This window comes from Pantherophis guttatus, chromosome 10, assembly GCF_059756535.1.
Source record: "Pantherophis guttatus breed Tessera chromosome 10, ASM5975653v1, whole genome shotgun sequence".
NCBI lineage: Eukaryota > Metazoa > Chordata > Lepidosauria > Squamata > Colubridae > Pantherophis > Pantherophis guttatus.
Window position 1 is genome coordinate 16,195,149 of NC_142072.1, and position 20,600 is coordinate 16,215,748.

Consider the following 20,600-nt stretch of genomic DNA (forward strand, 5'->3'; position numbering starts at 1 on the left):
ATAGCCTGCTGTTTATGATGCTAATGACATTTTTAAAAAAGGATATTGGTTGTTGCTTCATGCAGAGTCGATCACTGGATCACCAAATGCCAGTGCTTAAAGCTAGAACTAGTATGGAGACTGATGGAAATTATAGTCTAAATCAGGGGTCTCCAAACTTGGCAACTTTAAGACTTGTGGACTTCAACTCCCAGAATTCCCCTGCCTGCATGGCTGGCTGGCTGGGGAATTCTGGGAGTTGAAGTCCAAAAATCTTAAAAAGTTGCCATGAGTGGACACTCCTGGTAAGATACCTGGAGGACCACAACTTCCCCCTTATCTGAGGCAGTCTTCCCCAACTCACGTCCCTCTTAATGTGTTGGCTACATCTTCCGTCACTTTTAACTACCAAAAGCTGATGGGGGACAATGACAGCTGTTGGCCAGCCCCTCTGGAGATGGATTTCACTAAGCTTCTCAGGCACTTTGATTCCTTTAAAGCAGTATCAGTCTTTATGAAGACGTTTCATATATTATTCCCTGAGATTTTCCTTCCTCTTACTCTTTTATTTCAGGTTTTTTGAACTGATCCATTCTTTCATGGCAGAGATGGGTGAAGAAGGGAATTGGTGCAGCTCTCCAGTGGAACTAGAGGTGAATTGGGGTGAAGGCACTGTGAATCAGACCTTCTTGGTTTTCTTAGGAAGGATTTCACAACGAGTGAAGAAGGAAACAACAAACCTAGCCAGCTCCAGAGATGACTCAGTATAAAAATAGCTACCATGCAGAGGTCTTGTTTTAGTGCTGTGCTGAAATTTTCTTCTGAATCTTTTTCCACAACCGAAAGGCTAAAACATATAAAGTATGGTTGCTGGAACTGGATATGTCTAGTCTGATGAAAAGAAGGACTAGGGGTGATATGATAGCAGTGTTCCAATATCTCAGGGGTTGCCACTAAGAAGAGGGAGTCAACCTACTCTCCAAAGCACCTGAGGGCAGGACAAGAAGCACCGGGTGGAAACTAATCAAGAAGAGAAGCAACTTAGAACTAAAGAGAAATTTCCTGACAATTAGAACAATTAATCAGTGGAACAACTTGCCTCCAGAAGTTGCGGATGCTCCAACACTGGAAGTTTTTAAGAAGAGATTGGATAACCATTTGTCTGAAGTGTTGTAGGGTTGCCTGCCTAAGCAGGAGGTTGGACTAGAAGACCTCCAAGGTCCCTTCCAACTCTGTTATTCTATTCTACCATTCACATTATGATAAGAAAGACATTGCTTTCCACGTGGTTTTTCCAATAGGGAACACTAATGAAATTCTCCCTGATGGCCCTACAAGTTTCTTACACTTTATCTCTGTAATAGATTTCCTAAGGCAAATGAGTGAGTCTGTTGATTGTGTACATTTCCTACACTGGTCTGCAATTTCTTTGGCTTTTTATGCATCCATTCAAGTGGAAAATATGAAGAAATCCCACCTGGGCACAGTTTTCCAAAGAAGAAAAGGGATAAAGAGAGGCAGTGTAGAAAAACACAAGCGTGCCATGTTGCTTTGTCCTCTTGCAACAATCTCAGGAATGCCACCGAAAGAAATCCCAAACAGTACAGTTTTTCCAGAGTATGGAACAGCATATAATTTTTAGATAAAAAGTGAAAGATAATGAATATTGAAATGAAAACCTGTTCCAATCATACCTATTTTCTCTTAAGTGTAATATTTCGATTGTAAATTTAATGGAGTACATGAGCTTGCATGTTTAATCAGTGTCTAGAGAAATAATTGTTAAAGTCTTTAGCTGCATACATTTCAATGTTTAGTCTTGGTTGTAGAGAGTGGTGAAATTCCACTTTTCTCAAAGCTATTTTGACCGAAAAACAAGGTGGAACTTATATACTGCTTCATAGTGCTTTACAGCCCTCTCTAAGCGGTTTACGGAGTCAGCCTATTGCCCCCAACAATCTGGGTCCTCATTTTACCACCTCAGAAGGATGGAAGGCTACCTTGAGCCAGTGAGATTTGAACTGCCAAATTACAGGCAGGCAGCAGGCAACAGAAATAGGCTGCAGTACAGCACTCTAACCACTGCACCACCATGGCACAACTTTGGTGCCTTTAAAAGTGTTTGTGTAATAATTTCAAATTGTTTGCAAATACCATATTTTTTTTAAAAAAATAGTCTTAAACCATCTGAGAATGCTGTATAACATCAGAAAAATAGGATGTTGGAGATAAACTTCAACATAGAATAGAATTAGAATAAAATTAGAATTAGAATGAATAGAAGAGAAGAGAGTAGAGTAGAGTAGAGTAGAGTAGAGTAGAGTAGAGTAGAGTAGAGTAGAGTAGAGTAGAGTAGAGTAGAGTAGAATAGAACAGAATTCTTTATTGGCCAAGTGTGATTGGACACACAAGGAATTTGACTTTGGTGCATATGCTCTCAGTGTACATAAAAGACAAGATACGTTCATCAAGAATCATAAGGTACAACACTTAATGATAGTTGTAGAGTACAAATGATACAAGCAACAAAATTACAGTCATAAGTGGAAAGAGATGGGAATAAGTGGAAGGAGAAGGAGATGTTTTGTACAAACAGTACAAACGTGCTTGTATAAAAAAAATAAAAGTATAACTATCCGTATTCCATTTATGGAATCTGACAGGATTGGCAGCTGAAGGTTGAACAGTGACGACTTCTACCATGTTTGAGGTCAAGAAGCTAATTTAAGGAACCCAGGATTCATTATCTGTCACATTTTCCTGGATTGTCTGCCCCAGGCCTCAAAATTCACTCTATTTAATTATAGGGCTGTTTGTGCATCAAAGGTCTTCTGACCAGGCTTTGCACTTCCTTATATTCTTTCTATGCTTTCATGTTCACAGTATGAATATGAATACACTGAAGCAGGCGACAGGGTGATTTTGGGAAAAGGGACATACGGGGTGGTCTATGCCGGACGAGACCGCAGCAACCAAGTACGCATTGCCATTAAAGAGATTCCAGAGCGGGATAGCAGGTAGGACCCAAAATGGGAAAACTTGCCATGGCCAACGTGCCCCACCCAGTTCACCCCAGCTACAGTATCTTGCCACGTCCAATTCGCCCTGGGACAACTCACCACAGGACAATTTTAACACAGGATAACTCGAGAAGGACAAGTGAATTTCAGCGAGCCTTGTCTTGCTTTAGGTTCAAGGTTCAAGCTAAAGCAAAACAAGGACCATTTCAATTCATTTGTCCATCTAGTAATTTATCCCGCGTTCAATTGTCCAATGCCGAGTTGGCCACAGTGAGTTGCCTTAGAATTTAGACCAGTGGTGGGATTCAAATTTTTTTTACTACCGGTTCTGTGGGCGTGGCTTGGTGGGTGTGGCAGGGGAAGGATACTGTAAAATCTCCATTCCCACCCCACTCCAGGGGAAGGATACTGTAAAATCTCCATTCCCTCCCCACTCCAGGGGAAGGTTACTGCAAAATCCCCATTTCCCCCCGATCAGCTGGGGCTCGGGAGGCAGAGAATAGATGGGGGCAGGGCCAGTCAGAAGTGGTATTTACCAGTTCTCCGAACTATTCAAAATTTCCGCTACCGGTTCTCCAGAACTGGTCAGAACCTGCTGAAACCCACCTCTGCTCCCATTACTTGGCAGGGTTCTTTTGTTCTTGGAAGAGTCTGTCTGGGTCTTTCATTGTTGGTCTTACTTCTCAGATATTCACAGCCTCTGCATGAGGAGATTGCCCTGCACAAGCGCCTGAAACACAGGAACATTGTCCGTTATCTGGGCTCCGTGAGTCAAAATGGCTTCCTCAAAATCTTCATGGAGGAAGTGCCTGGAGGTGAGTAAGCAGAAGATGCCATTTTGAAACCCTGGTGAGGATGGGAATGGATTCCTTTCAGCAAAATCAGATCTTGAGGATAAGAATAAGAAAGAGGGGTATCAAGCTCAAACCCAAAGAGGTCACAGTGAAATCCAGTTGAGTCCAGTTTTTTAATTTGCTTACACAGAATGGACAGAATCTTGCCAGAGTAAAGTTATATAGGGAGTTCTTGACGGACAGGCACAATTGAACCCAAAATTTCCATTACTAATCAAGACAGTTGGGTGAGTTATGCCCCATTTTATGACCTTTCTTGCCACAGTGAAGTAGCTAAGATGTTGAGCTTGTCGATTGAAAGGTCAGCAGTTCAGCGGTTCGAATCCTTTGTGCCGCGTAATGGGGTGAGCTCCTGTCACTTGTCCCAGCTTCTGCCAATCTAGCAGTTCGAAAACACGTAAAAAATGCAAGTAGAAAAATAGGGACCACCTTTGGTGGGAGGGTAACTGCGTTCCGTGCACCTTTGGTGTTTAATCATGCCAGCCACATGACCACGGAGATGTCTTCAGACAGCACTGGCTCTTCGGCTTTGAAACGGAGATGAGCACTGCCCCCCTAGAGTCGGGAACGACTAGCACATATATGCGAGGGGAACTTTTACCTTTACTTATTGTTAAACGGCTTGTTTTGGTTCTGACGGGTTGAGTTTGCGTCCATTGTATTTTCCCTTCATGTTTTCATATGCCCCTTTTTTTTATCTGAGAATTGCACTGCAAAATTTTTGAACGTGCTAAAAACAAAAGCAGGTTGCATAATAAACCGAGCAGCCCTGATTCCCATGCCTGTTTGGGAAATGTAGCTTTCCTTAAAAAAAAAAAGTGTGCTCAGATGCAAACAGATCATCCTTCACCATCTTACGGTGGGTATTAAAATGAGGCCTTTAGGAAGACACAGCATGCATGGATCAATTATGCTAAGGATCAGGAAGTAAATGCTTCTTGTCACACTGGGTAAACATCTTGAGCCCTTTCCTCTGCCTCCTGGAACCCCTTCCAGATCTAATTGCCAAAGCAAGCAGTACATTTCCTAGCTATTCAGCTATGAGGAAAAAAAACACATCAACGTTGATGTTTAGACCTTGACTTGTATTTAATGTGTGTTATAAAATGAAGGAAAAGCCCCCAAACTCTTAAGAGAGACGCAAAACATGTCAAGCTCAGACCGTTTTACGTATGTCTATAAAACTCTTTCTGCAAAACCTGACAGAAAACTCTGGCTCCGCCTTTGTGACATGCCCCACCCCCCTCACTTCCTTTCCCTGTGGCATAGTGAGTACAGATAGTCCTCGACGTATGACCACAATTCAGCCCAGAATGTCTGTTGCTAAGGGAGACAGCTGTCAAGTGACTTTTGCCCCAGTTTAGAACTGTTTTTGTCATGGTTGTTAAGTGAATCACCGTGGCCAAGTTAGTAGCAATAGCGATAGCACTTAGACTTATATACCGCTTTACAGTGTTTTACAGCCCTCTCTCTAAGCGATTCAGCCTATTGCCCAATCTGGGTCCTCGTTTTACCCACCACGGAAGGATGGAAGGCTGAGTCAACCTTGAGGCTGGTGAGATTCGATCTGCCAAACTGCTGGCAGCCAGTGATCAGCAGAAGTAGCCTGCAGTACTGCACTCTAACCACTGTGCCACCACGGCTCATAGCAACACCGCTGTTAAGTGAATCTGGCTTCCCCATTGACTTTGCTTGTCAGAAGGTCACAAAAGAAGAATCACATGACCCTAGGACACCGCAACCGTCATAAGCACGAGCCAATTGCGACGTGTCTTGAATTTCGATCACAACGATCATGGGGGTGCTGCAATGGTTGTGTGAAAAACAGTCATAAGTCACTTTTTTCAGACCTGTTGTAACTTTCAGTGGTCGCTAAATGAACTGTTGTAAGTCGAGGTGCACCTGAACGCTGTCTCCCAGCCTCCAAAATTCATGTTCTCCGTGTGGCTTGTGGGCAATTGGTTCTCAGAGATTTATTTCTGGTGCAAAGTAGCCTTTCTAATTCCCCATGATTCTTCCTTCCCTCCCATCTCTCCATCCAGGAAGCCTCTCTTCTCTCTTGCGGTCCATGTGGGGTCCTTTGAAGGACAACGAACCAACCATTGTATTCTACACTAAGCAAATCCTAGAGGGTTTACGTTACCTCCATGATAACCAGATTATCCACCGAGATATCAAGGTGAGGAACCAAACCACATCGGGGACGGCTTGATATTGCTACCCCCATGTTTTCTGCTCTTGGAGATCTTGGACACTTCCTGGTTCTCTAAAGCAACAGTTTCTATGATTGACAGGGAGATAACGTCTTGATCAACACTTATAGTGGCGTCTTAAAAATTTCAGACTTCGGCACTTCCAAAAGGCTGGCTGGGATCAGCCCAAGCACTGAGACATTCACAGGTAAGGGATTAGGGTCTATGATTGAACATTTTAAATACGGGGTCCTTGGTGCTCTCTGAGCTTGGTTGGTGGTTTTGCATTTCATCACCAAACTAGGTAACATCATCAGTGCTAGAAAGGAATGGGGTTTGCTCTCTTTTTATATACGAATGGCTTGCCCTGTCAGTGTTTTTGGTGGTTCTTTGATTAGGCTGTTGTTTATTATTTGATTGTTTGTCAGACTTGGTAACGCCTTGATTAGGGTCTTGTTTAGAATAGACTAAAGCTGGAAGGGACCTTGGAGGTCTTCTAGTCCAGCCCCCTGCTCGAGCAGGGGAACCTATACTATTCCTTGATTAGGGTCTTGTTTTAATTGCTGTTTACCCCAAATGCAAGTTATTAGCAATTTGTGTACACCATCTTCAACTGCATTGCAGTTTACCCAAGCACCATCAAGTGCATATACACCCCCCCACACACACACACTCACACATGGACACATATTTCTATATGCACATGCATGCATGCTCTTGTGAGCATGCCCATGCACACTTGCACATCATTTGTATTTTTTTTATTTTATTGGTTCGATTTATATGCCGCCCTTCTCCAGAGACTCAGGGCGGCTTACAATGCGTTAAGCAATAGCCTTCATACTTTTGTATATACCTGCTTAGTAGGGCTTTCGGGCCCCCCTAAGCGGTGTTCTTTTTTTATACAAAGTCAGCTTATTGCCCCCACAATCCGGGTCCTCAATTTACCTACCTCGAAAGGATGGAAAGCTGAGTCAACCTTGAGCCTGGTGAGATTCGAACTTGCTGTAATTGCAGGCAGCTGGTGCTAATTAACAGTACATTAGTCTGCTGCGCCACCAAGGCTCTTCAACTGCCTTTCAGCATTCCACACGAATCGTATTTACTTTGCAAACATATTAATTTTCCTGGATTGCTGACAGGCAAATTCTTGTTTGTCAATGGCCCCATTCAGTTCCATATCTCTCTCTCTGTCTCTCTCTCTCTCTCTCAGCGCTTGCCAGTAGAAATCACCATTAGAGGGAGCAATATAATCGGCCGCACAACAATATTAAAAATGCCAGCAATCAATAAGCCGAAGATCAGAGAATGTTTGTCTTAATCCCTGAAGGGACAAATTAGAACCAAACTTTCCGCAGACAACCTCGGCTTGTTTTCTCAAGTTGCTAATCTTTCTTGGATTCCATTTTGCATCGAAAAGAGCCTGGCAGCTGTTTTCAGCTCACCAGGCAGAGGAGGAGGAGGAATAGCTAGGAAAATCAGGAATAATAGGAGAGAGACGAACGGGGTAAAATAATTAAGTTCAGATCAGCGTGTCAGTAGAGTTTGGGCAATCAATAATTGGGAGCTCCGCAAAAAGAGAAATCGGCCTTGGGTAGATTTATGAGCTGCCCCAGGCAAGAACGGTTGCAACCAGCAAGCAGATTTCCGGGGTCTGGCTCAGTAGAATGAGCAGAAGCTGCTCCTAGCTGCTGACAGCAAGCTAGCTTACCAAAATTTGAAAAGAAGTGTAATCTTACACCAGCTCATCAAAAAGAGAATCCAGTATTGTTTACTTGCATAGTTGCTGGCAAGGAGCGTTGGGTGGCTGTCATATAAGAGAAGGGACCTTGGAGGTGGTCTAGTCCAGGGGTCAGCAACCTGCAGCTGTGGAGCTGCATGTGGCTCTTTCACCCCTCTGCTGCAGCTCCCTGTCACTCAAAATATGTGTCACAACCGCCAATGTGCAACACCCACCAACACACGATTTATTGAGCTTTTCAACCCCCGGTAGGCCAACTATGGATAAATCCAAGAAAAGAAAAGTTTCAGAAGAAAACAAAATGTTTAATTCAACTACATATGCTAGTTTTGTGGCCGCTCAAGAAATAGTCAGGCACGGGAAGGGTTTTGTGGCTCCCGGTGTTTTTTTTTCGGTGGGAAACGGGTCCAAATGGCTCTTTGAGTGTTTAAGGTTGCAGACCCCTGCTCTAGTCCAACCCCTTGCTCGAGCAGGAAACTTTATACCAAGGCTGTCAAAATCACGTCATCACAGCGGCATTATGTGACATGTCTGGATTTCTCCCCCCCCCTTTCGCTAAACCAGATGTGGGCGTGGCCAGGCATGACATATCCAGCCCATGGCCTGGGAGTTTGACAGCCCTGCCCTATACCATTTCAGATAAATGGTTGTCCAATCTCTTCTTAAAAACCTCCATTGCTGAATCACCCACTACTTCTGGAGGCAAGCCCTTCCACTGACGATAGGTAGTGCTCGACTTACGGCCACAATTGAACCCAAAATGTATGTTCTTAAGTGAGACATCGGTTGAATGAGTTTTGCCACATTTTATGACCCTCTCGTGCCACCGTTGTTAAGTGAATCATTGCAGTTGTTAAATTAGTAAGGGAACCTGGCTTCCCCGTTGACTTTGCTTGTCAGAAAGTCACAAAGGGTTGTCACATGACATTGCAACCGTTATAAATATGAGTCCGTTGCCAAGCGTCTGAATTTTGATCACATGACCATGGGGATGCTGCAATGGTCATAAGCGTCAAACACAGTCATAAGTCACTTTTTTCAGTGCCATTGTAACTTTGAATGATCACTAAATGAACTGTTGTAAGTTGAGAACTACCTGTAATTGTTTTTTTTTTTATTATTTATTTTATTTATTTTTATATGCCGCCCTTCTCCGGAGACTCAGGGCGGCTTACAATGCGTTAAGCAATAGCCTTCATACTTTTGTATATTTTATACAAAGTCAGCTTATTGCCCCACAAACCGGATCCTCATTTTACCCACCTTAGAAAGGATGGAAGGCTGAGTCGACCTTGAGCCTGGTGAGAATTGAACTCGCAGTAATTGCAGGCAGCTGGATGTGAAATGCTGCCTTAGTAGGAGACATTAGCCTCCTACGCCACTCAGGCTCCTAAGTATCAAGAAATTTCTCCTTAGTTCTAGAGTTGAATTTCTCCTTGATTACTTTCTTTCCTATTGATTTTTGTCCTGCCTTCTGGTGCTTTGGAGAATAGCTTGGCTCCCTCTTCTTTGGGGCAGCCCCTGAGATATTGGAACACTGCTACCACATCTCCTCAGTCCTTTTTTTCACTAGACATACCCAATTCCCGCAACCATTCTCCATATGTTTTAGCCTCCAGTCCCCTAACTATCTTTGTTGCTCTTTTCTTCACTCTTTCCAGAGTCTCAATATCTTTTTTATATCGTGGCAACCGAAACCGGATGCAATATTCCAAGTGTGTCCTCACTCTTGTCTCCCTGACTTTCTTCCCGTAGGTACCCTGCAGTACATGGCCCCAGAGATCATTGATCAGGGGCCCCGAGGTTATGGGAAACCTGCCGACATCTGGTCCCTGGGCTGCACCATCATTGAGATGGCCACAGGCAGGCCTCCCTTCTTTGAGCTGGGCAGCCCACAGGCCGCAATGTTCAAGGTGAGACTGGACAGGCAGTGAGAAATCATCATCATTGGGTCCCTCAGGGAAAAGGATCAACCAGAACTCTCAACTGGCTCTGTTTGGGATTTCTTCATCAAGACTGGAACGTGTGGGAATGCAAGAAATGCATGGAATGAGCCGGGATGGGAATTCAGCCTGGGAGAGCATCTGAAACCAAACACAGCAGGTGTCTTCCTTTAACCAATGCAGAAGGATTTATAAAACAATGAGGACCATATTTATTTATTTGATTTTTATCCTGCCTTTTTTACTTTACACGTAACTCAGGGTAGCAAACATACCTAATACTCCTTCTTCCTCTTTTCCACACAACAACAATCCAGTGAGGTAGATTGGTCTGAGAGTAGTGACTGGTCCAAAGTCTCCCAGCTGGCTTTCATGCCTAAGGCAGGACTAGAATTTACAATCTCTTGACGATTGGCCCAAAGTCACCTAGTTGGCATTTCTGTCTAAGGCAGATCTAGAACTCACAGTCTCCTGACGATTGGCCCAAAGTCACCCTTCCGGTTTCCATGCCTAAGGTGGGACTAGAACTCACAGTCTCCTGGTTTTTACCAGCACCATAACCATTATATCACTATATAGAATTAAACTGTTCCCAGCTTCAAATGCCTACTCAACCTTAAATTTCACTGAGTATCTGCAGATCAGTAAGTCATTCTGCCTCTCAGCTTGGCCTACCTCTCGTATTGGCGAAGTCAGGAAAGTTGGGAAGGTATGACCATGCCTGTGGCCTGGAATTCTCTGCACAAAAAATAAGCCAGAAATTAACAGGAATCATTATTCTAAACCAGGGGTTCCCAAACCTCGCAGCTGTAAGACTTGTGGACTTCGACTCCCAGAATTCTCCAGCCAGCTATGCTGGCTGGAGAATTCTGGGAGTTGAAGTCCACAAGTCTTACAGCTGTCATGTTTGAAGACCTCTGTTCTAAACATTCATGCACGTTCCCAAGTTCCACCTTTCCAGCAAGTCAGTAAATGAAATAAATTTCCTTGTTCTGCTGAGTGTGGGTAACAAGACAATAATTGGCTTTGGCAACCTGTCCCTAAATCCTCTGCTGTTGCCACAAGCCTCTTTCAACGGCTGGCTGCTTCTTCCAGCCCATTACTAGGGCTGTTATCAAGGCAGCCACTGCTTTGGTTTAAGGCAAAGCTGTAACTGCTCTTGGGTTGGACTTTAACTCTTAGAATTCTGTGATTGCATAGACTTATAACTACGGGATGCGGTGGCTCAGTGGCTAAGACATTGAGCTTGTTGATTGAAAGGTCGGCAGTTCAGTGGTTTGAATCCCTAGTGCCGCGTGACGGGGCGAGCTCCCGTTACTTGTCCCAGCTTCTGCCAACCTAGCAGTTCGAAAGAACGTAAAAAATGCAAGTAGAAAAATAGAGACAACCTTTGGTGGGAAGGTAACAGCGTTCCATGCGCCTTTTGTGTTTAATCATGCTGGCCATATGACCACGGAGACGTCTTCGGACAGCGCTGGCTCTTCTGCTTTGAATCGGAGATGAGAACCGCCCCCTAGAGTTGGGAACGACTAGCACATATGTGCGAGGGGAACCTTTACCTTTTATAGACTTCAATTCCGGCTGGCAAGGCTGACTGGGGAATTCTGGGAGTTGGAAGTGCGCACAACTTCAAATCGCCAAGGTGGCGGGTTAAAGGTCTCTGATGGGAAGAACATTTTCGGTGGGCGCTGTTGGGTTCAATCCCCACCATCTCCAATCAAAAGCAGGCAGAGTGTCCTACTTCCCACACCATCCTACAAACTAAAGAAAAATTGGCAGATTTCTAGATACCTTATGTTGGGTGTTCTGAGTAAAAGATTGTGTACTATTGCTAGCCAAGTTCCTTTTCTTCAGGTGGGGATGTTCAAGATCCATCCAGAGGTGCCCAGTTCCATGTCTGACGAAGCCAAGGATTTTATCCTGAAATGTTTTGAAGCCGATCCAGACAAGCGATCAACCGCGGCTGCTTTGCTTCAGGAACCCTTTTTAAGGAACAGGAAGAAATGCAGGAGCCCAGCAGTGCCAGGTGAGGGAAGAAGCTACGCCAAGTTGAGATTCTGAGAGTCTGGGCATGGCGTCTCTTCTCAGCTACCGGCCTCTTTTTCTCTTCTTTTTGTTCAGATGATCCATCCGTGTCCAACAAGCCCAGAAGGTCCACTTCATCGGAAGGCATTGTAGAACCTAGAAATCGTTCTTCTTCCTTGCACTCCCTGAAAGTCCAAGTGGAAAATATTGTTTTATCCCGAAGTTCCAGCGAAGTGAACCAGGGGAACAATTATCTGAGGTAATATAACACTAATGTCAGGATTCCAAGTAACACTCTCAAGGAAAGAAAATTCCGAGGCTTGAGTTTCCTCAAAGTTCCATTTTATTAGAGATGTCATATTGGCACATCTGGGAAAACCCGAATCTGAAAACTTCCAGGTTTTCCCCACCCAAAGGAAAGTTTTAAGTCCCTGCCCAACATCCACATGTCCATCACAAGGTCCAATCAAAGCACCGTCCCAACTGGAGATGCCTCCCAGTCACACCCTTCCTGGTGCAGGGCAGGATGTCCTTGACTCTCTGAGAAAGGAATGTTATTTTGACTATATATCACCCTGGCTCCATACAATCCCCCCTCCCAGTTTTCCACAGTAATAAATGTGGCAGGTGTGAAGGCCTAACGAAAAAGATGGCTTCCAGGAATGACAGCTGAATTTCTTTTTGAGAAAAAGATGATGATGATGATGATGTCCATTCAGTCGTGTTCAGCTCTTGGCAATTCTGTGGGCCAGGTGTCACTTCCAGTCTTGCACTCCTGCACAGATGTTCTGTGTTCATCAAAGCTGTTATCCGGCCGATAACAGCTTTGATGGTGTCCAGCCGCCATGTTCTTTGGCAGCCTGGTTTCCTTTTACCACTCTCTCTTCCAAGCATAATTACTTCCTCCACTGAATTCCCCCACATGAAAAAGCCAAAATAAGTGAGACACAGTGAAAGAAAAAACAAAAGAACCCAGTTGCCTCTTGAAAAAGTAGCTTTGGGACAACCATGACCTGGATGACTGAGAATCTCTACAGACTTTTTAGCTATACAATTTGGGATGAACGCCCTTGGAATGGTGTGGGAGTAGGAAGGGATTTCCAGAGAAAAAAATTGCAGACGACAGGAACCATTTGCACCCCTCAGGTGACCCTGAGGACACGGATAAACCTCCAAGTGCTTCAAGGACCCTCTAAAAGGATGCAAATGTCCATCTGTCTGCAAGGAAGATAAATCCTTCCATCCCCCACCATCCAGTCAGAGCTGAAGAAGCTTCTTGGATGAGAAGCGAAACGTCTTCAAAGAATAAACAAGAAAGTCCAGTTGCCTCCTGAAAAAGCACCTTTGAGATAAGCGTGAGACAGTTTTGAGATTTTTGCTTTCCAGTGACATCTCTGGGGTTATGCACTCCAGTATTTCCATAACGAATATTTTTTGAAGGGGGAAGGAGAAAGAGAGAGAGAGAAAGAGAGAGTGGGGGGGGGAGAAATAATTTCTTCTTTCTTCTTCTTCTTCTTCTTTTTTTTGACAGTAGTGACCGCAAACAAAGAAGAGCTGAGCATGGCCAATCTAAATGATTGGCTGGCGCTTGCTTCTAGATCTGCACTGATCTGCCCAGAGTGGATTAAAGTCTGGAGAAGTATGAAAGAGTTAGACTGCCACCTAGTGGCTATCATTGCTCACAAGCACAGAGGATCTTTCATAGAGCATTTTTGGGGAGAGAATATACGTATGATCTGATGTCCTTTGTCAAAGTAGTCATACTCTTGTGATTTCTGCAGTCGTCCACGAGCCGCCGATTGCCTTAACCTCATTCACTTCTGCTCATTTGGTCACGTACAGGAAGGTTGTTATTAAACAGAGATGTCTATGGAGATTCTCAGTCACACAGGCAGGGGTGGGCTGCTGGGGGTTCGTAGGGGTTCGGGAGAACCTCTAGCTAAGTTTCTGTGCAGTTCGGAGAACCCCCAAATCCCACTCCTTGCTGGCCCTGTTCACCCCACCCCGCCCCTCCCAGGAGTCCCCACAGGGCCCGTTTTGGATGCAGATAAGTGCAGGGCGCGCCCGGAGCCTCAGGGAAGGCGAAAAACAGGCCTACCGGAAGTTCGAGAAGGCCAGAAACAGGCCCATTTCCAGCCTCTAGAGGGCCTCCAGAGACTGGAGGCTGTTTTCGTCCTCCCGGAGGCTCAAGGAAAACCTCCGGAGCCCGGGGAGGACAAAAATGCCCCCCCCCGCCATGATGCAGGAGGCTGACTAGGCCACACCCACCATGGCCACACCCACCCAGCAACCAGGCAGAGAACCCCTTGCTAAAATTTTTGAAGCCCACCCCTGCATCCAGGTCATGGTTGTCCCAAATATGCTTTTTCAAGAGGCAACTGTATTTTCTGAGGGGTTTTTTGAAGACGTTTCGCTTCTCATCCAAGAATCTTCTTCAGCTCAGCGCTGAAGAAACTTTTTGGATGAGAAGTGAAACATCTTCAAAGAAAACCCAGAAAGTCCAGTTGCCTCTTGAATAGAATAGAATTATTTTATTGACCAAGTGTGATTGGACACACAAGGAATTTGTCTTCGGTGCATAAGCTCTCAGTGTACATAAAAGATATAAGTGATTAAATCATGATCATAGTTGTCATAAATACATTCATCATGAATGTATTTCATGATGAATGGGAGCAAAAACAGGGCACGGGGGGACACAGCACACAGCACCCCCCCCCCGTGCCCAGGTCTCCCTGCAGCCTCCTGGGAGCCAAAATGGGTCACGTGGGGACTTCTGGAAGGGGAGGGGCCAGCCAGCAATTTAACAACCAGTTCGGACGAAGTGCTGTGAACCAGTTGCATCCCACCATTGTCTTTGGGTATTAAACAGAGAGTTTCCCAATTGGATCTCTTCCATTGTGGTTTTTTGAGAGGTGGGGGGGGGGGAACTGGAGTAAATTACTGTCACCCAACCTGTTAAAGATATTCTTGGCTCATAACCGATGTTGTGGGTTATTGAGCAGAGTACCCTTTGAGTAAACGCATGAAAAGCGACTGGGAGTGGTTGTGAACAATCACAGTCAACACACAAACACACTGAGTTGTTGTAGTCTTTTACTTTTAGAAAAAGCAAAATCCAAAAACAATCCAAGTCATACACAGATAGGACGAGAGTTAAAAGATCAATCCAGGGATATTTCAAGTACAAAGTCTTCTTACCAGTTGTAGTCATACACAATAAAACAGTTCTTCTTGAGTTTCAAAACAGGAGCAAGTTCAATATCAAAACATTCAATAAATAGTAGAAAGCAGCATATAGCTATGATCAAACAGTGATCTTGCAGAGACATCAGGTAGAGAGTTACAGCAAATAAGCAGGTAAAATGGTGTAGTATCCACACAAGCCATGATCCTGACTTCCCTTAAGTACATTGGCTACAGAGCTTAGCCAATCAGGATACAGGATGATGCAATACAGTCTTAAAGCAATATAATACCTTTCTGACTTCAAAGATACATTGTTGGTTGATGTATTGCCTGACCAACTACTTAGACAAATAACCATTTCCTAACACAACCATTGTTGCCTTGAATCCAACTCCTCCAATGCAGGACCCCTGAAGCTGTGACCAATGTCGATCTCAACCTCTCTGCTTCCTCCCACGAAGAGAGCAGTTGCCTCTTCTTGCTCAAGAAAGACAGCGAGAGGCGAGCTACCTTACACAAAGTCCTGACGGAGGAACTGCCGAATATCGCGGCAGCCATATATGAGGCTCAGGAAGAGGTAAGGTTTACTTGGGTCTAGGCGTAAAGGTGATGGATAGGTGAAGACTGAGATGACAGGTAGCCTTGACTTACAACACTTCATTTAGTGACCGCTTAAAGTGACAGTGGCACTGCAAAGGGTGACTTATGACTGTTTTTCACGCTTATGACCATTGCAGCATCCCCATGGTCATGTGATCAAAATCCAGAACGGTTGGCAACTGACTCATATTTATGACAGTTGCAGTGTCCCGGGGTGACGTGCTTTTACAGCCCTCTCTAAGCGGTTTACAGAGTCAGCTTATCGCCCCCAACAATCTGGGTCCTCATTTTACCAACCTCAGAAGGATGGAAGGCTGAGTCAACCTTGAGCCTGGTGAGATTTGAACTGCCAAACTGCAGGCAGTCAGCAGTCAGCAGAAGTAGCTTGCAATATTATACTCTAACCACTGCGCCACCTCGGCTCTTACTATGAATGGATGAATGGATGGATGGATGATAAAAATAAATGTCCATCAATTCCATCCATTTTGCAATCTCATCTTCCACTGTGGGTGTTCCATCTTTGTGTGTGTACTATAGTAATCTTCCTGCAGCTATTCATGGATCTATAATCCATGCGGGCCTTGTGTTACTCTCCTTCTCCTCCACAGAGGGTGCTGTCATTGGAACACATTGCTGAGCTGGTATCCTGTCTCAAGAGCTACATCCGTTCCCCAGGCCGCAAACAGCTGGCTCAAAGCCTGCTCCAGTTACAGGCTCGCTTGCAGTCCGATGGGCTGAGTTTTTGTCAGGTCCAGGCGCCACTCTTTGCCTTCCAGGACACTGTGAGTATCTCACGATCAGCATTTCAGGAATTAGTCTTTCGCTTCCTTAAGATTTTCTCCCACGGAGGTCTATATACCATTGAAACTCTTTTTGATTTCATGTAACCTTCGATTGGGCATCACAAGGCAACCATTTTTTTTTAAATTTGATTTATATGCTGCCCTTCTCCGGAGACTCAGGGCAGCTTACAATGTGTTAAGCAATAGCCTTCATACTTTTGTATATTTTATACAAAGTCAGCTTATTGCCTCCACAAACTGGGTCCTCAATTTACCTACCTTAGAAAGGAGGGAAGGCTGAGTCAACCTTGAGCCTGGCAAGATTCGAACTTACTTTAATTGCAGACAGCTGGTGTTAAATTACAGTGCCTTGTCTGCAGAGCTATCCAGGCTCCTGAATCAAACATACCTCAAATGGGCTAATTTAATGAATGCACCCAAAATCTGGAACTATACCTCCCATGGGATTGCAATTTGGTGAATTTTTGCTTCTTTGTTCATCCGTGGTCATTCTGTTTCCTTGTTTAGGTAAGAAAATATATCTGGAATGATGGCTTAACAGATCAGAGTTGTCTAATCCAGGGGTCTCCAACCTTGGCAATTTGAAGTCCACCAGGCTTCAAGTTGTCAAGATTGGAAACCCCTGGTCTAATCTCTTCTAAAACTGGAAGGTTTCTGAAAAACCAATGCAACTGGTCTGGTCTCTCTCCGAGATTCAATTCACTGCTCTGAATCATGCAGTAGCAATAGCACTTAGCAACAGACTTATATACCGCTTCACAGTACTTTACAGCCCTCTCTAAGCGGTTTACAGAGTCAGCCTATTGCCCCGAACAATCTGGGTCCTCATTTTACCAACCTCTGAAGCAGGGGTGCGTTCTAAAAATTTTTACGACCGGTTCTGTGGGCGTGGCTTATTTTGTGGGCGTGGCTTGATGATCATGTGACAATTCTTTAGGATTTAGCAGAGGTACTGCCAGGCTTTTAACTGTTTGCAGAGCTGTACCGATCTTCCCATTTATTTTTGCAGGCATTGGTCTACTCACGTATTTTTGCAGGCACCAGTCTACCCATTTATTTTTGCAGGCACCAGTCTACTCATGTATTTTTGCAGGCACTGGTCTACCCATTTGTTTTTGGAGGCACCGGTCTACCACCAAACTGCCTTTTACCACTGATCAGCTGTACCGATTTTCCCATTTATTTTTGCAGGCATTGGTCTACTCACGTATTTTTGCAGGCACCAGTCTACCCATTTATTTTTGCAGGCACCAGTCTACTCATGTATTTTTGCAGGCACTGGTCTACCCATTTGTTTTTGGAGGCACCGGTCTACCACCAAACTGCCTTTTACCACTGATCAGCTGTAGGGCGGCCCTTTGAAGCCCTGCGGCAAGAGTTTAAACAGTTTTTTTTCCTTATAGCCCATCAGATGGGACTCAGGAGGCAGCAATAGATTGGGGGTGGGGCCAAATAAAAGGTAAGAATAACGCGGGTGGGGGTGGGCAGAACCGTTTCGGTGATGTCATATCGTCACTGCTACCAGCTCGGTGGAAGCGGGCCAAACCGGGAGGAACCCACCACTGCTCTGAAGGATGGAAAGCTGAGTCAACCTTGAGCTGATCAGGATCGAACTGCTGGCAGTCAGCAGAATTAGCCTGCAATACTGCATTCTAACCACTGTGCCACCACGGCTCGTGTCTTGTTTAATGATGGTTTACTGAAGAAAACTCAATTAGTTAAGTTCACAGACAATCCAAATGAACAGCTATGCCTTTTAAAAGCTAATGTGGTTGCGTTCCTGTCAACTATGCTGTGATTCGGGATAGTGGGTAAACTCTGTTATATATAGGGATGTAGCCCCATGGGGCTGTTTCAATCCCTCTGATCTTTAATGAGCCCCAGTGGTGCAGTGGTTAAAGTGCAGTACTGCAGGCAAACTCTGCCCCCAGCCTGGAATTCAATCCTTATGAGGCTCAAGGTTGACTCGGCCTTCCATTCTTTTGAGGTCAGTAAAATGAAGACTCAGATTAATGAGGGCAATATGCGAATAGAACAGAACAGAATAGAATTCTTTATTGGCCAAGTGTGATTGGACACACAAAGAATTTGTCTTGGTGCATACGCTCTCCGAGTACATAAAAGAAAAGATACATTCGTCAAGAATCATAAGGTACAACACTTAATGATACTCATAGGAAAACAGTCAATATAAATCTTAAGGATACCAGCAACAAGGTTACAGTCATACAGTCATAAGTGGGAGGAGATGGGTGATAGGAACAATGAGAAGACTAATAGTAATAGTAATGCAGCCTTAGTGAATAGTTTGACAGTGTTGTGGGAATTATTTGTTTAGCAGAGTGATGGCACTTGGGAAAAAACTGTCCTTGTGTCTAGTTGTTCTGGTGTGCAGTGCTCTATAGCATTGTTTTGAGGGTAGGGGTTGAAACAACTTATGTCCAGGATGTGAGGGGTCTGTAGATATTTTCACAGCCCTCTTTTTGACTCGTGCAATACAGGTCCTCAATGGAAGGCAGGTTGGTAGCCATTGTTTTTTCTGCAATTCTAATTATCCTCAGAAGTCTGTGTCTGTCTTGTCGGGTTGCAGAACCAAACCAGACAGTTATAGAGCTGCAGATGACATACATTGTAAACCACCCAGAGTGTGCTGTAAAGCACTATGGGGAGGTCCATAAGCCTAAGTGTTATTGCTGTTGCTAAATGCTAATGGGAAACTGACTCATGCTGCCTCAAATGAGGGTGCCCCATCCATTCTCACACTTGTTCTCTCCCACCCCTCTAGGTAAAGCACATGCTACGGAAGCTCCAAATTAAGCCGCACTGGGTGTTCGCCCTGGATAATCTCATGGGGCAAGCGGTCCAGGCAACCTTGACCGTCCTCTTGGAAGGTAGGACGAAAGGGAGGGAGAAGAAAGTTGGTTCAGGCCTGAATATAAGAACGAGAGTAGCCCAGACACTGGAGAACTGGAGAGAAGAATCTGTGCTCTGGCCACAGATGGCAATGTCTAAAATCTATCACTTTTCAGAAACACTCAAGCCATTGTTTGGTGTCAGGCAACATTATTTTGATCTAGGACAGTGTGGGTGAACCTTTTCAGCACGCGCTGGAAACGGGAAGCTGCCTGGTGCGCATGCGTGTGCCGGGAAGATTATCTTGCAGTTTCCGAAATGCGCATGAGCACCGACCACCTGGTCTTTTGGTTTCTGGCATGCATGCGCACACAAAGACCAGCTTTCTGGTGCTCATGTATGTGCCAGAAATCAGAAGAGAAGCACATGCACATTGGGCAACTGCTCTTCCGGATTCCAGCGTTCCTGCCTGTGTGAAGAACAGCTAGCTGGCATGCTGGAACCCGGAAGAGCAACGGGCAATGGCTCTCGTCCCCGGAAAGATGGCTGTGCATGCCACTTCTGTCACATGTGCCATAGGCTTGCCATCACGAATCTAGGACATTTTAAATGGGTTGATGATGCACTTTTCTCTAGTCTAGATCAACGTTTCTCAACCTGAGCAATTTGAAGGATGATGTGGACTTCATCTCTTGGAATTCCCCAGCCAGCCTGCTAAGGTTGAGAAACGTGGATCGAGATGCATAACTAGAGAAATTAGTTTTGTTAAAACACTAAAGGCAGAATGAAGAATCTGTTAGAGCAGTGTTTCTCAACCTTGGTAGCTTGAAGATGGGTGGACTTCAACTCCCAGAGACTGAATCCATTTTGGGCAGGAGAATGGATTTAAAGGGAATTCCTGGGGAATAGATGATAAGGACCATTTTTTCCCCTGTAATTACAAGGTGCAGAATGCTGCTTGTTTGTTTTAAAAATAATATTGGTCTTCTATTGATGCATATGGGACTTAAGGCAAGTCACTTTGTTACATTGAAGGGTTTTTCTTTTAGAAAAAACAGATTGCACAGAGATTAGTCTGTCAAGAAGAGAATTTCGGTACATTTGGGCTCCTTTTATCTCTGTAGGAAAGGGACGATGGCTCAAGTGGCTAAGACACTGAGCTTGTCAATCGAAAGTTCAGCAGTTCAGTGGTTCGAATCCCTAGTGCCGCGAACCGGGATGGGTGAACTCCCGTTCCTTGTCCCAGCTTCTGCCAACCTAGCCGTTCGAAAGCACGTAAAAAATGCAAGCAGAAAAATAGGGACCTTTGGTGGGAAAGTGACAGCATTCCGTGCGCCTTTGGTGTTTAGTCATGCTGGCCACATGACCATGGAGACGTCTTCGGACAGCGCTGGCTCT

General features: G+C 44.8%; 1 protein-coding gene across 5 annotated transcripts in view; it reads left to right on the top strand.

Annotated features, from left to right (window-relative positions):
* MAP3K6 (mitogen-activated protein kinase kinase kinase 6) overlaps positions 1–20,600 on the top strand; it is a 78,106-nt gene that overhangs the window by 48,499 nt on the left and 9,007 nt on the right. For all 5 annotated transcript variants that reach the window (XM_034413594.3, XM_034413592.3, XM_034413596.3 and 2 more), the window contains 11 exons: positions 554–632; positions 2,863–2,996; positions 3,687–3,814; positions 5,896–6,032; positions 6,148–6,253; positions 9,542–9,699; positions 11,584–11,755; positions 11,851–12,013; positions 15,349–15,520; positions 16,155–16,328; positions 19,135–19,240. In XM_034413594.3, coding sequence (XP_034269485.2) covers positions 554–632; positions 2,863–2,996; positions 3,687–3,814; positions 5,896–6,032; positions 6,148–6,253; positions 9,542–9,699; positions 11,584–11,755; positions 11,851–12,013; positions 15,349–15,520; positions 16,155–16,328; positions 19,135–19,240 — 1,529 coding nt within the window. The remainder of the gene's footprint in view (positions 1–553; positions 633–2,862; positions 2,997–3,686; positions 3,815–5,895; positions 6,033–6,147; positions 6,254–9,541; positions 9,700–11,583; positions 11,756–11,850; positions 12,014–15,348; positions 15,521–16,154; positions 16,329–19,134; positions 19,241–20,600) is intronic.